This window comes from Orycteropus afer, unplaced genomic scaffold (genome assembly GCF_000298275.1).
Source record: "Orycteropus afer afer isolate SDZICR_OR568_19922 unplaced genomic scaffold, OryAfe1.0 scaffold00235, whole genome shotgun sequence".
In the NCBI taxonomy this organism is placed as follows: Eukaryota; Metazoa; Chordata; class Mammalia; order Tubulidentata; family Orycteropodidae; genus Orycteropus; species Orycteropus afer.
In genome coordinates this window covers 2,439,987-2,456,052 of record NW_006921822.1, presented here as the reverse complement: position 1 = coordinate 2,456,052, position 16,066 = coordinate 2,439,987, and the positions used below count along the sequence as shown (strand labels likewise).

General features: G+C 37.2%; 1 protein-coding gene across 1 annotated transcript in view; it reads left to right on the top strand.

The window, feature by feature from the left end:
* Positions 1–16,066, top strand: part of SDAD1 (SDA1 domain containing 1) — a 90,932-nt gene that overhangs the window by 8,536 nt on the left and 66,330 nt on the right. Inside the window, exons 2-12 of the mRNA XM_042782079.1 lie at positions 809–913; positions 1,334–1,432; positions 4,861–4,971; positions 6,624–6,695; positions 6,769–6,869; positions 7,862–7,919; positions 8,929–9,003; positions 10,521–10,622; positions 11,923–11,992; positions 13,152–13,255; positions 15,741–15,798. Coding sequence (XP_042638013.1) covers positions 809–913; positions 1,334–1,432; positions 4,861–4,971; positions 6,624–6,695; positions 6,769–6,869; positions 7,862–7,919; positions 8,929–9,003; positions 10,521–10,622; positions 11,923–11,992; positions 13,152–13,255; positions 15,741–15,798 — 955 coding nt within the window. The remainder of the gene's footprint in view (positions 1–808; positions 914–1,333; positions 1,433–4,860; positions 4,972–6,623; positions 6,696–6,768; positions 6,870–7,861; positions 7,920–8,928; positions 9,004–10,520; positions 10,623–11,922; positions 11,993–13,151; positions 13,256–15,740; positions 15,799–16,066) is intronic.

Here is a 16,066-nt window from a genome sequence, read left to right as displayed (position 1 = left end):
GGTGGCTGCAATGATGAGCTCAAGTATAGCAGGGATTGTGGGGCTGGCGTGGGATTGGGCAATGTTTCGTTTGCTGTGCATGGGGTCGCTATGAGTCAGAAACGACTCGACGGCACTTAACAACAACAACAACAATATGAGCAATTTAGGTAGAGAAGTGGTACAGTAGGCTTAAAAGCAATTGGGTTATGATTCCATTTAAATGAAATGTCTAGAATAGGCAAATCCATACAGACAGAGAGTATATTAGTGGTTCCCAGGTCTGGAGGGAGAGGGAACTAGGGAGTGCTGCTAATGAGTAGGGGTGTTTGGGTGGGTGGGGGAAGGTTAATAAAAAGTGTTCTGGAATTAGTGGTAATAGTTGCACAACTTTTTAAACTAAACACCATCTTTGCCTCATTGTTATTTTTATCACGGTGGTATAGTGCCTAAGGCATTTGACTGCTAATCAGAAGGCTGGTGGTTCAAACCAACCAGCCACTCATTGGAAGGAAGGTTGGCCAATCTACTTCTGTAGTGATACCACCTCAGAAACTCAAGGAGGGGTCGCTAGGAATCTGATCTGACTCAACAGTGAATTTCATTCAAATGTCTAATTCTAAGGAAAGGATCTTTATATTACTATGATGTGCTTTGATATTTCAAAGTTTGTTTTGAAGGGTGCAGATAAGGAAAAGGCAATGGTTCTGTATTCTTTTGCCTTATCTTTTTCCTATGCCACTGTCAAAGACTTGTAAGTAATTTTTCATTCTGTACTGAGAAAGTGATATAATAGGATGTGACACACTTTAATTTTATTTTTCCACAGTTTCTACAGCAATATAATCACTACAAATCCAATGTGGAGATTTTCAAATTACAACCAAATAAACCCAGCAAAGAACTGGCAGAGCTGGTGATGTTTATGGCACAGGTAAGAAGATAACTTCTAAACAGACTTAAGAGCAATGTGTTGCACACATTTAGCAGAATATTTTTTCAGTAATACTCTTATTCCACTTTTAAGTGGAAAGTTAAGGAAATAATTTTCCTGTTTTGCAACTTTGTTTTCTCTCTCTTGTAAGTGAGAGGATTTCTCTAGTCTTTACAGAGCTAACCAGAACAAAACTTTCAAACACTGTTTTCTTCAAACTTATCATAAAAATGGGTTCTAAATTATGTCATGAGTATTTTACTAGAGTAGAAGAAATATGAGAGGGGTTAGAGAAACTAGCATTTAGAAGAAAAAAGTGATTTAGGACCACCTACTCTCCTTTTACAGAACACCTTAATTGTGTGCATCCGAATAACTTAGAAAGGGAGACACTTCAAAAGAGCCTTTGTTTTGTTACAGATTAGTCACTGCTACCCAGAATATCTAAGTAGCTTTCCTCAGGAACTGAAAGATCTGCTGTCTTATAATCACACTCTCTTGGATCCTGATCTACGAATGGTAGGACCACTATTTGGATTAATAAATACTGCTGTGTTCATGTGTGTGTGTGTGAAGTATGTATTTGAGTGACAATAGCTTGCTAGCCAGGAAGCTTTTAAAAATATAAATCAGAATGTATCACCCTTTAAAATCCTCCCATGGTTTCTAATCTTAGAATAAAACTCAAACTTATCATGTCCTTTCAATACGTACATGATGTGCTTCCTTGTCTGTGTTTCTTATCTCATCTCCCTCCATCGCCCCCTTGTCCGCTACACTTTCCTATTCTTCCATCATGTTAACTCTGCAGGGAGGTTCTTCCCTCTTTTTTGAATAGGTGATTCCTTCTAGTCATTCAAATCAAGCTGCATGAAGAACATAATTACAACTTAAAGTTTTTATAATGCTTACTTTAATAAACATATCCATTAAAGCTCTGGTGGCATAGTGCCTAACACGTTTGCCCGCTAACCAAAAGGTTGGTGGTACAAAGCCACCAGCTGCTCTGTGGAAGAAAGACTGAGCAATCTACTTCCGTGAAGGTTTACCACTTTGGAGACCCATTGAGAGTCGCTCTGAGTCGGAATTAAAATGGCAGTGGGTTTGTTTTTTTGGTTTATCCATTAAATAGCCAGTTTGAGCATTTAAACATTGATTCCCTCTATGCTTGACGTTGGGTCCTGGCCTAGATCCCCTTTACCAGGCTATTGTATGCATCTCTCCCACCTAGTATAGATTTTAGCTGCTAATGCCCCACTGTCCTTTGAAAAATTGCCCTCAACCAAATGGGAGTCCTGGTACCTGGACGATTGCTCTCACGGCACACAGCCAGTGACTGACCTGCTCAGAGGTACAAAAGCCCAGCCTGTTGCCTGATTGGACTAACTCTTTAGTGGAGTTTGTGTTCCAGGGCTTTTTCTTTGGATCCCATTAAAGCTAGTCTCCTGCCGAGGATACAGCCTTGCTTAGCTTTCATTTTTCTCTGCTCTATCCTGCTTCCATCACTTCCCTTCTGAGAGCACACCCCCAACAAATCACTGGTAAATGAATCAGGCTCTGCTAGGAAACCTGACCTAAGGCATTTTCAAGTTTAATACCTCCATTTTCAAACACTTTCATAGCAGGTAGAACTTAATACAAGTACTATGATTACAATTCTTACATTTTCAAGTCTTTTGATAATTCTACCATTTTACACTTCTTTAGGATTTTGTTAATTTGATTAGATCCAAAAGAGAAAGAAATGACAATCTCAGAAAAGCCAAGATTGCAGGCTCTGGGTTTTCAACTAATTGACTCTCAGTTGAGTTATGGACCGAGCTGCATAGCACAAGAGGATTCAAATTTGAACCATTAGTCAGAAGGCTTTTACCTGTCATGTAATTCTAGTTCCCTTAGGCCAAAGATGTGAAAGATTTTAATTTTTAAAATTATTTTGAAGTAATTAAACTCATTGCTGCCAAGTTGGATCCAATTTAGAGTGACCCTTCCTGGGGTTTCTGAGGCAGCCACTGTACGGAAGTAGATTGCCCAACCTTCCTTCCGAGGAGTGGCTGGTGGGTTTGAACGGCAGTCTTCTGGTTAGCAGTCAAATGCCTTAGGCACTACACCACCTTAGGATTTTTAAAAAAGTTTTGCATGGCTGGCTGTACTCAACCCAGCTGGCCTCTGGGCATTATTAAATAAGTAAATGTGTGTGTGTTTGTCTTTTTAGTGTTTTAGTACATATTTTTTTAAATGTTAGATATTTCCTTTCCCAGAAGAAGGATGAGGAGGCAGTGTAATTAGCATTCCTATCTAGAGCAATCATTTGGAACATCCTGATAGATCTTCTTTTAATTGGGTGTTGTGATAACCACCAATCTTAACTGCTGGGCTTTCTTTCTACTTAGGGTTGTTGTTGTTGTTGTTATGTGCCGTCGAGTCAGCCCCGACTCATAGCGACCCCTCCTTGGGTTTCCGAGGCAGTATCACTACGGAAGTAGGATTGCCCAACCTTCCTTCCGAGGAGTGGCTGGTGGGTTTGAACCGCCAGCCGTCTGGTTAGCAGGCAAGTGTCTTAGCCACTATGCTACCAGAGCTCCTCTAGTTGCTATTTTTTCCAGGGCTTTTTGATTCATTCTAAGTTTTTAGTCATTCTTTCTTATACAACTGTTGTTGTTGTTAAGTGCCGTTGAGTCGGACCCGACTCATAGCGACCCCTCCTTAGGTTTCCGAGGCAGTATCACTACGGAAGTAGATTGCCCAACCTTCCTTCCGAGGAGTGGCTGGTGGGTTTGAACCGCCAGCCTTCTGGTTAGCAGTCAAGTGCCTTAGGCACTATGCTACCAGAGCTCCTTTCTTATACAACTAGGAACAGATTATATTTTTTAGAAGAAAGCCCATGTATTAGCTTTATGTACTTAATCAACAAAAATTGAACTTACTATTATTTTTTTTCTTTGACAATGCAACTAGTTTTATAAGTAGTTTTGTTAGCTTATTTTTGAGCATTGTTATTTTTATATTCAAATTGTCACACCCTAGCTAATTGGAGTTCTTAGTCCTTTTAGCAGTATTCCTGATGTTTTTGAAAACATTCTTGCATTCTAGCAAAAATAGTTTAACTGTGTTTTTCAGCTCCAAGGTATGAAATTAAGTATTCTCCAAGGATTACTTGGTCCATTTAATGAGGAATAATATTAGAGACCAAAGTATCACTTTGGATGTTAGGTGTACACATGAGTGTTGATGGTAAGCAGGAGTGCTACAATTCCTGTTGGGCCACTCCTAGGACTAAGAGTACTTCAAAATACACTGCTTTTAGGGTTACAAATTCACATTGATTTTTACAACTCAGTTTATTATATGATTTGTACCCTACCTTTCTTGTCTTTGTTCACTGAAGTTTTATCCTGTGTTGACACTTTCCAGAGAGGTGTTGTTTGTCATCCCTGTATAAAGTAGCCCACCATCAATCACTGTTTATCGATCATGTTACCCTGTTTTACATCCTTCATGATACTCATCAGTAACTGAAATAAACTTGTTTATATGCTTGTTTACTTGTCTGTCCCCTCTTCTGCTCCACCCCTAGTGTAAGCTCCGTAAGTACAGACTATTTTGCTCAATGTATAGAAGAAACCAAAAACCAAACCCACTGCCAATGAATTGGTTCTGACTCATAGCAACACTATAAGGCAGAGTAGAATTGCCCTGCAGGACTTCCAAGGCTGTGATCTTTACAGAAGTGGACTACTACATCCTTTTCTTGTAGAGTGGCAGGTCTGTTTGAATTGCTGACCATTTGGTTAACAGCCAAGCATTTTAACTACAGTCAAGGCTGCTGATGCCTAGAATAATGGCAAGCAAATAGGGGACATGAAACTCTTTGGGGATAAACATGTTCCATTTTCTTATCCTTGTTTTATCATTGTCTTATAGTATATTTTCTTTTTCTTCCTGAGACATTTTGCAAAGCTTTGATATTACTGAGAAATAAGAATCTCATCAATCCATCAAGTTTGCTGGAGCTCTTCTTTGAACTTCTGCGTTGCCATGATAAGCTTCTACGAAAGGTAAAGACACGTTTTTTTTTTTTATGTCTCATGCTTGTAGTGACTTTAAAACTTGAAGAGGTTTTGAGTCCCTTGATTTCTTTATACTTTACATTATTGGATATAATTAATATTTTAATAGGAAAAAAATTTATCATTGTGCATGCAATATGGTAGTAATGGCTCATTTATTGAGTTCTTACTTTGTAACAAACACCATTCTAAGAGCTTTTGTGTCTTAACTCGTTTGCTCCTCACAATATCCCTATGTGAGATGTGGTGTTATTATATTGTTACTCTCACTTTCCAGATGACAGGGCTAAGACAGAGAGAGAGTAACTTGCTCAAGGTCACACAGCTTCTAAGTCGTGGAGCTGGCCTATAAACCCAAGCAGTCTGGCCCTATAACTGAAGCCGTTTACTACTGCGTTGTACTGATTAGCTAAATCAGAGCGTGGACATTCATAGCTATGCCTTCCCTCCCCTCAAATAAAACTGTTTTGTTAATATTTCCCTTTTGTTTTGTATTTCCTTATATAAGGAAGACCTGAAGTTGAAGGTTTATGAAAGAAATTTAAGAAAGAAAAACTTAAGTTTGCATAGATTAGCTTAAATGTTTCTTCAAACTATTTTCTTTCTGTCATCATTTGATTTTAACAATTGTATTTTTTAGTGTATCTTGTGTCTTTCCCATAACCCCCCATCTCCTCTAGCCCTATGTAATCACTAATCTACTTTTGCTATCTATAAAGTTGCCTATAGTGGATATTTCATATAAATGCAATTGTTTATTACATGGTCTTTTGTGACTGGCTTCTTTCACTTAACATAATGTTTTCAAAATTTGTTCATCCATGTTTTTGCATTCATCAGTGTGGTACTTCAGTCCTCTTATTGCTGAATGATACTTCATTCTATGAATATACCATATTTTATTTATCCATTATCAGTTAATGGGCATTTATTTGGATTGTTTCTACTTTATGACCATCATGAAGAATGATGCTATGAACATTCACAGATGAGTTTCTGCATGAGCATGCTTTCAGTTCTCCTGGGTATATACCCAGGAGTTGGAGTAGCTGGGCCATATGGTAACTTGATGTTTAGGCTTTTTGTTGTTGTAAAATATATATAATAAAAATTTAATAAAATAAAAAATAGTGACATTAATTACATTCACTATGTTGTACCATCATCATCATTATCTGTTGCCAAATTTTTTCATTACTCTTAATAGGAACTCACATTCCCTTAATGTTAAACCTTTTGAGAGCAACTTTCTTTTTGCTTTTTAAATGCTTTGTTTGCTTGTTTTTGTTGTTTTCATGTGGATAGGGGGAGTTTCTTTGATTCCTTTTGTGATATAATGAAAAATAACTCACTGCTGTTGAGTCTTTTCTTACTCATAGTGACCCCTCCTTGGGTTTCCTAGGCAGTGTCTTTATGGAAGTAGATTGCCCAATCTTCCTTCTGAGGAGTGGCTGGTGGGTTTGAACCGCCAGGCTTCTGGTTAGCAGTCAAATGCCTTAGGCATTATGGCACCAGAGCTCCCATAATGAAAAATAGGTAAAATTAAATCATCCTAAACATTTGTACATTTCTCCAAATTGAGCAAGGTTAGAAATTTTGATTCGGCTTAATGTGTACATGCTTTTGTTTCTTTTCCTCAGACTCTATATACTCATATTGTGACTGATATCAAGAACATAAATGCAAAACACAAGAACAATAAAGTTAATGTAGTAAGTATCCTTTTATTTTCCATGTTTGCAGCATTGTACCATCAGTGCATTAAGTCTCTCTCTTTGTATTCAGGTCTTGCAAAATTTCATGTACACCATGTTAAGAGACAGCAATGCAACTGCAGCCAAGATGTCTTTGGATGTGATGATTGAACTCTACAGAAGAAACATCTGGTAAACTACGTGTAATTGTCTCTTAATAAGGAGATTGTTTTATTCATTCAATACAGGGCATATACAAAAATACTTTCCTTGATCTCAATTTATGTAATAACTCTGCCATAGCCTAAGTTGGAAATAAAAATATAGAGATAATCCAAATGATTAAGAACCACATTGGCTACCATTTCCTGAGGCCAGGCACTTTATATTACCTCAGTCAACCCTCCAAACAGTTTAATACAGTCTATCTAGGTCACAATGAAGTTCATAGACTTTAAGTTTAGTAGCAAGTGAGAAGCAGATCTGAAATTCAAATCCTGATCTCTCTGATTCCAAAGTCTGTGCTCTTCCTACTGTGTCAGTCTGAAGATTTTCAAGTCAATTTGTCTTACGTATGTAAAACACTGTTTCATAAACTTTCATTTGTTGATCCAATATGATCAACTCATATCTTTTGTTTTTCTTAAAAGTAATGTTTATTTATTGCAGCAGAAAACTTGAAAAAGCAAGAAACTGTTTTTGTTTTTAATTCTTGGTAGTAACATCACATAGAAATGATCACTGTAAATTTTTTTGTAGTATTTCCTCCTGGTCTTATAGTATATGGTTGTTGTTGTTATGTGCCGTCAAGTCGGACCCAACTCATAGTGACCCCTTCTTGGGTTTCAGAGGCAGTATCACTACAGAAGTAGATTGCCCATTAGGATTTTTTATTCTGTTTTTTTTTTTCCCCTCAGTTACCTTCTATAGGTTCTTATGTCATTAAGACATTATGTCATTCTTCAAAAATTCTATCTTAATGGCTACATAATTTTCTGATGTAAGGCTGGGCTGAAATTTAAATAAATGTTCACCTGTTATTGACTATTTAACAAATATTTTAAAATATCAAAATTGTAACATGTTGGAAATATTTATTATGTTGTCTGTTTTATGCCATTATTTATGCTGTGAAATACAGTAAAATGGAGATTTGTTTAATAACAATCATTGTTTTCCCTCAGGAATGATGCCAAAACTGTCAATGTTATCACAACTGCATGCTTTTCTAAGATCACCAAGGTGAGCTCTTCTAGGACTGTGTGAAAGCTGTTGGTCCTTATGTGTGACATTTCTGTGGATAGAAGGTGAAAGAGATGGATATGTGATGAAGTGGTATGTGGACATGAACTTCGTGTTTAAACAAAAAATCAAGCCAACCCTATTACTGTTGAGTTGATTCCAATTCATAGTGAGACCCTATGGGACAGAGGAGAACTGCCCTATAGAGTTTCCAGGGCTGTAAGGCTTTATGGGAGTGGACTGCCACGTCTTTAGCCTGCTGAGAAGTGCTGACTTTTGGTTAGCAGCCAGGATCTTTAACTAGTGTGCCACCAGTTTGTGCTTCCAAACCAAACTCCAGACTCACTACCATCGAGTCACTTCTTACTCATAGCGACCCCCATTGGGTTTCTGAGGTGGTAAATCTTTATGGAAATAGATTGCTGCATCTTCCTTCTGTGAAGGCTGGTGGATTTGAACCACCATCCTTTTGGTTAGCAATAAAATGCCTTAGGCACTGTGCCATCAGAGCTCGAATTTGTGCTTAGTAATTATTTGTACTTAGACAATTTTCCTGACTTCATCTTTGTCTTAGGGGACTCAAACAAAATTATCATGAAGAGTTTTTAAAATGACATGCATTAAATAATAGCCTTCATGTTTAGATTTTATGTATTCCTATAATTCTTTACTTTTCTTTTAGGAATGTTAACTCAGGCACAGCTGATAAAACTTTAAGGGCTATGTATTGTTACTAGAAAGGCTAGAAGGGCTTTTCTTGTCAGAGGAGTAGAAATTCTTGACAGTCTAATTTGAAAGATAACCAGGTAAAATTTGACTATTTTCTTCTAGTTAAACTTTTTTTTATTGCCTATTTATGGGATGGTAAGAAAAATGAGCTAAAATTTTACCACACTTTGATTTTATTTTTTCCCTTCAGATCTTAGTCCATACTCATGTGTAAAGTGTAGACAAAAGTATTTGTTGTAATCTGGGTTATGTAATTGACTTGTCTCTGATTGCACCTTAGATATTAGTCGCTGCTTTGACATTCTTCCTAGGAAAAGATGAAGAAGAGAAACAGGACAGTGAGTCAGAATCTGAGGTTAGTTTAACAATTATTCCTTCTGAACGTGACAGTTTATTAGATTTTACTACAATTGTAGAGTCCATGACTGTGTGAGTTAGTGAGAACCTTAGATGTCACAATTGCACGTTATCGAGTTCTGTCATGTTGTGAGATTTTATTCCATTTAGAATTAGTCACTTGTATTCAGGAAGCTTTAAAAAAAAACAAACTCACTGCCATTGAGGCGATTCCGACTCATAGTGACCCCCATTGGCTTTCTGAGGTGGTAAATCTTTGCGGAAGCAGATTGCCCAGTCTTCCTTCCATGGAGTGGCTAGAGGGTTTGAACTGACAGTCTTCTGATTAGCAGTCAAATGTCTTAGGCGCTATGCTTATAAAACATAGGCTCGTTCCATCTTGTTCTTAGTTTTAATGTTATACTTTTGTCTTATTATGTTAATTTAGGATAAAAATTGCCAGTATATTTTTTTAGAGAGAATCTTGACATCATGCATGTTTAGAGTGGGGAAAAGGAGAATAATGCCATGGCAATTTAAAAAAAAAAATGAATATTTATAATGTCATGATAATTTCTTAGAAGTATTGAAGAGGGGGGAAAAAAATTTCCTCCCCACTTTAGCATTTTGATGACAAGAATACTGGAATATATAATAACATCTTTTTATTAGTTTTACTATTATTCTGTTAAATGATTTATGAAAAATAAATTCTCATTATGAAATATTTCAAATAATATAGATAAAGTAAAAGTTTTCTTGACCCTGTCTTGTTTTTACTTCTCAGTTCCTTCCTCAGAGGTACCACTTTGTTTCCTATGTATTGACTATGATATCTGTACATATAAGTATTTAGTAGGTTTTTTAAAACTATTTGTATAATATATATATTACTATAGGAGCTCCAGTAGCATAGTGCCTAAGGCACTTGACTGCTAACCAGAAGACTGGCAGTTCAAACCCACCAGCCACTCCTCGGAATGAAGGTTGGGCAATCTATTTCCCTAGTAAACGGAAACTGCCTCAGAAACCCAAGGAGAGGTCGCTTTGAGTTGGGTCCAACTTGATGGCACATAACAACAACAACAACATATATTACTATGCAACTTGCTTTCTTCTTATCAATCTATATATAGACCTAAAAATTTAGATGTAAATAAAAAAAGATTAGTATATATAGATCTTTTTTTATGTTAGTACATGTGTATCTTCTATCTTATTCTTTAGCGTTTTAGAAAGTGGGTGTACTATAATGTAAACATTTTCATGTTGATAAATACTTGTTTCCAGTTTCTTGTTTCAGTTAATTACAAGACTGCATTCTGTCTGTATAGTATACTTTAATAAAAAAGCAAAGCATTAAAAACAAAAATCAGTGCTTCGGTAAAAATCTTTGTGTGTAACTGTACCTATGTGCATATAGTTTTTACCTGATTTTAGAAGTGGTATTTATTTTTTAAAAGTGATTGAAAAGATTACTCTGCCTCTATGCAGATTTTCCTTGTTTACAATTTTACAAAGTAATTTCTTCTTCAGGATGAAGGACCAACAGCAAGAGACCTTCTAGTACAGTATGCCACAGGGAAGAAAAGCTCCAAACACAAGAAAAAATTGGAAAAGGCTATGAAAGTTCTCAAGGTCAGACATGTAGTTGGAGAAGGGGCCACTATGCCAGCAAAGCTCCTAGGCATCATTAGAATGCAAATTACGTGGTTCTTTGCAAGAGCTTTTCAAAATTTGACATTAAAAAAATAGCGTTTTTGATAGCTTAGAAATGTGTGATAATTTTTTAAGCACTCATTGGTATGATGAATAAATGAATTTGATTAGATTTATATTTTGCTTGTTCTGATGAAGGTGGCCTGTATTAGTGTATCTTTGTCTGACTTATCTTCTCAGAAGAGTACATAAATAATATATGTTTATTATTTTGTAAAGATTATTCTGAAAATAATAGTTTGGTCCCTGTGTGCCTTTTTTTAAAAATGTATATTTTCATATCCCTTTAAGTCTCACAGGTGCTAATAGCTGGCATATTCTTTTTTCTTTTTTCACTTAAGTTGTTTCCTCTTTTTTTTAAAATACATTTTATTGAAATATAATTTTATGTACAGGGAAATACACAAAACTAAAGTGACATGGGTCCGTGATTTTTGTGGGGTTTTTTTTTTTTTTTTGCAGTATTCCCTCCCCTCCCTTCTCACCCCTGGTAACCAACAAAAAGAGTTTCTTTCCATATATAAACGTTTCCTTGACTTTTTACAATAATGAACTAATACCATATTTGTCCTTCTGTGGGACTGACTTATTTCACTCAGCATAATGTCCTCCAAGTTCATCCATGTTATGCAGTATTTTGCAGATTCTACATTATTTAGTGTTGACATAGTATTCCATTGTATGTATGTACCATAGTTTGGTTATCTATTCTTCTGTTAATGGGCACTTAGGTTGTTTCCATCTTTTTGCTAGTGTAAATAGTGCTGCGATGCACATGGATGTGCATATATCTGTTCTTGTCTTGGCGCTCGCTTCTTTAGGATATATACGTAGTAATGGAATTGCTGCATCAAAGGGTATTTCTAATTCCAGCTTTTTAAAGAATCGCCATACTGCTTTTCCCAGTGGTTGTATCATTTTACAGTCCCGCTAGCAGTGTATGAGAGTCCCAATCTCTCTGCATCCTTGCTAGCATTTGTTATTTTCTATCTTATTGAACTTCCCCATTAGCTGGCATAGTCTTGGGATTTAAGCTTAAAAGACAAAAACCACCTTTAGTTCTTCCAACTGAAAGAAAGGTTTTTGGAACAAGATTTGTTTTCATTTTTAAATAGTGTGGTAGACTTGAGACCAGCTTTTAACACACCTTTGATTGTCCTGTGGTGGAATAATCACTGTAATTTAGCATGTAAATGTTTTTCCTCTTCCTTTCTTTCAGAAACAAAAGAAGAAGAAAAAACCAGAAGTGTTTAACTTTTCAGCTATTCACTTGATTCATGATCCCCAAGGTACTATAGTTATGACTTGCATATGTCTGCCTATTTAGTTCCTTACTTGCAGTGTTGCCAAAGAACCGTAAAGCCCCAACACATAGTTGGGAATCAGTGAATGCTTAGTTGTAAAGCCCCAACACATAGTAGGTAATCAGTGAGTGCTTAGTTGTTAATCGTGGGTTGCAGCCTAGAGGATTATGTTCTAAAGTAATGATTCCCAGTCCACAGCAAAGTAAGAGAAATGCAGAACAGCTCTATCAAGATTCATGTCTTTAAAAACACAATAGTGGCAGAACATTTTACTTGACTGAAAAAAAAAGTTGTCAGTCTTTTGATGGTATTTTTTTTTTATTTCCTTTTTCTCTCTTTTTTAAAACTTGTCTATAGAAACAAAAAACTGGAAAATCCTGTTCTGTAACACTTTTTCAAAGTAAGCTGCACTTTGGAATCACCTGAGTGATTTACATAAATTTACTGTTATCCCCAAAGAGTCTGATAGTTATCCCCAAAGAGTCTTATAGTTAGTGTGGGGTGTGGCTGGTTGTAGGATTTTAAAAAGCTCCCTAGGTACTGTCCTCTAATGTACAATAAAGCTTGCTGACCCTGGCTCTAGATCAGTGTTTCTTAAATTTCAATGTCCATACAAATCACCTTGAGATCTTGTTAAAGTACAAATTCTGATTCTGTAGGTCTGGGATTGGGCCTGAAATTCTGTATTTCTAAAAAAGCTCCTGAGGCTTTAGAGAACCACCTAAGTAGAGCACCTATCAACAATCACTCTAGTTATTAATACTGAAAATATTGAGAATCCTTAAGACTTACCTTTGGGTACCATTGAAGGTTTATTTACCTGTGTGTCAATCTTTTCATCTTCCGTCATGTGGTTGTTTTCACTGCCCTGGTTCAGCATGTTGTTGTTGTTGTTGTTTGCCATCGAGTCGGCCCTGACTCATAGCGACCCCTCCTTGGGTTTCCGAGGCAGTATCACTACGGAAGTAGGAATGCCCAACCTTCCTTCCGAGGAGTGGCTGGTGGGTTTGAACCGCCGTGGCTGGTTCAGCATAGAGATTTTCAGTCACAGCCATAGCAGAGTCACTCTTTGACTACATCTTTCCCTGCATCTGTTAGATAATGGTGTACTCATAGTATACTTCTCTGATACTGTCCTTTACAGATTTTGCAGAAAAACTACTAAAACAACTAGAGAGCTCTAAGGAGAGATTTGAAGTGAAGATGATGCTCATGAACCTTATCTCCAGATTGGTGGGAATTCATGAGGTTTGAATGAACTTTGTTTCATATACACAGTTTCATGAAATAGGATAACCCACATACTTTTTATTAACTGTTACTACTTTCACATGGAGCCTTGGTAGTGCAATGGTTAATTCAGCTCCACAGAAGAAAAGTCCTGGCAACAACCTAGGAAACTATAGGCAGTTCTACTCTGGCATACACAGTCTCTAGGAGTTGGAATCAGTTCAGTGCACATGACAATGACATTACATCTCACAGTCTGTTTATCCCTTCGTGGCTTTCTTGACTTCTAGATCTTTCTAGTTGGAAATTGTCATGTCTGCAAAGCTGAATTCTCATGCCATTTATTTTATATTGAACTAGATAGGAAGAGCTCCTTAGTGGTTTGTGTGTGTGTGTGTGTCTGTGTTGTGTTTGTGTGCATAGATATGGGAGCATCACACGTACTTTTAGACTGCCATTGTAGAAAAAAGAGAGATACCCAAAAATTTAGGTCATAAAACCATGATCATTGGTGGTATTTCCTGTCACTTTGCACTTCTGATTGTTACTACTTTGAATATCATGCAATGTGTCATTTCCTGTAAAATTTTTTTAAATAAGAAAAGTATAACAGGCTTGTTAATTGAAAATCAAATGATACAGATACGTGCAAAGTTAAAAGTAAAATCACGTAAGTAAAAGCACTCATTTCCTTTCTCCCTTTCTGTAAACCTGTGGTCCCAAAGTAGGATTACAAGGTCAGTTCTTGTTACAGTTGTGCAGCAATTTCATGTCAGACCTGAAATTGAGCAGGATAGGTGCAAAAAGGGTGTGGGGCAGTATCCTCTGACCTTGTCTAACTTCACAAGGGGAAGAAAGAATCAGCGTCAGTACCGTCAGCCCAAGACATCATCTCCTGTGATGTGGAGGCCACACATGCCACCACCCTCCAAACTTTTTACCAGTTCTGACACCAACTGTCCTCTCATGGCACTCAACTACTTTTTTGCTAGTTTTGATAATTTGTTGCAGAGGCCACACAGAACTCATCAACAGTATTCATGATTATGAGGTTTATTAGGGAAGCAACAAGGTACAGTTAGGTTCAGGAACACTTAGGATACAATTCTTTGATCAGGACATCCTCCCCTTAGCTGTGCCCGTAAGCATGCCTCTCTTTGGCCCTTTGCCTCTTGCCCTGGTCTCTGCCCTGCTTGGGCAAACGTTAGAAAACTCTTTTAGTTCTGCTGATAGGTGCACCTAAGTACACCCTAGTCCACCAGTAAGCCTCCCACCTGAAGGCATTCAGCTTTCTCACTCTGGGGGGTCGGCAAGCCCACCCTTCTGTCTCAGTTCTGTTGCCTCTGCTGCTGCTGTCTCTGCTAAGGAGGTCCAGCTCAGGGATCTCAAGTCCAAGAATGTGTTCCACCCCTGCTGCTGCTGCTTATTCTTGATGGTAGTGAGATTCCTCCCCCACCTTCCCATCTCAGATGGCTCATTTCAAGCCTAGCAGGATGACAGACTGACCAATGTCCATGTTAGAGTCCCATATACTTTATTTCCATTGTCCTACCCTCACAAGGGTGCCATGTACCTTATTTACATTATTGGCAATCCTTTCCGTGGGCCACAAGCACCTTACATTTACGTACTCCCACCCAGTCATTGGGTGAGAGTCATAATGACTGGCTAGAAGAGCCATACCAAATAATCCACTGCACCACAATAGGAAGGCAAAAGTGTCTTGCAAATTTAATCATAGGTTGATGGAAATGATAGTGGAGTTTCACAACTGATTGCAAGTAAACATCTTTATATTGAACCAAAATTTTCATTGTTATAATCTCAGTGGCCCATCTAAATTTTACCTTGTGGCTAAAAGAGAATAATTTATTCCCACGTGACAACCCTTGTAAAAGGCCCTCCATTTCCAAAGTTTCTCTTCTGGAAGTTAAACATTGGCTTTTCCTTGATTGCTCGATCCTTGTCACCTTTGCCTAGGTGGACTCTGGAGTGTTAGTGGTAGTTTATCTCTCAAATATAGAACGCAGAGTACCCCGATGTGGTTGGACTGGGGTATAGTAATAATACCAAGACTGTAGTCTCTTTCATGGTCACGATCTTGAGCATCACTCGTTGCTGTTCAGATTTGAACTACTATTTTGTCTCTTGCTCTGAATATCAGTACTGTTCTATCTTGTGATCCTATCTTTGAACATGAAAATTTCAGTTCTATAGCTGTACCAATTTTAGAAGTGGAAGATTATTACATTTTGGTTGCCTCTTTTCCCTCCAGTTTATTCTGTTTATACTTTATTTTTTGCATCATGAGGACAGCAACATGGCCTCACTTGAGAAATTCCACCCTTGCTTAATACAGCGTATTGAATCCTCTTGAGGCATGAATTGTTTATTGGGAAAAAGAAATGATTCCCCATTAGTTAATTAATTGCATTGTGAAGAAATTAAATTCCATAGCTTCAGGTACATAAATATTAAAGCCAGTGTATTATTCTCTCCACAGCTTTTCCTCTTTAACTTCTACCCCTTTATTCAAAGGTTTCTACAGCCCCACCAAAGAGGTAAGCCACCCATTGCCACAATCTTTTTGTATTCTTGGTGTTAGAATAACTATCCACTATCTCTTGTTCTGGAATCACTAAAGACAGAGTTAAGAGGACGTGCTTTCTGTATCAGAGAAATGGGGAGATGGTGTTATGTTCTCTTCCCAGAATCTGCTGTGCGTTAGTTGTTTTTTAAAAAAATAAATAAATTGTTTTTTCAAGTCAGGTGTTTTTTTTTTTTTTTTTTTTTGGGGTGAAAATTTACAGAGTAAATTCACTTTTCATA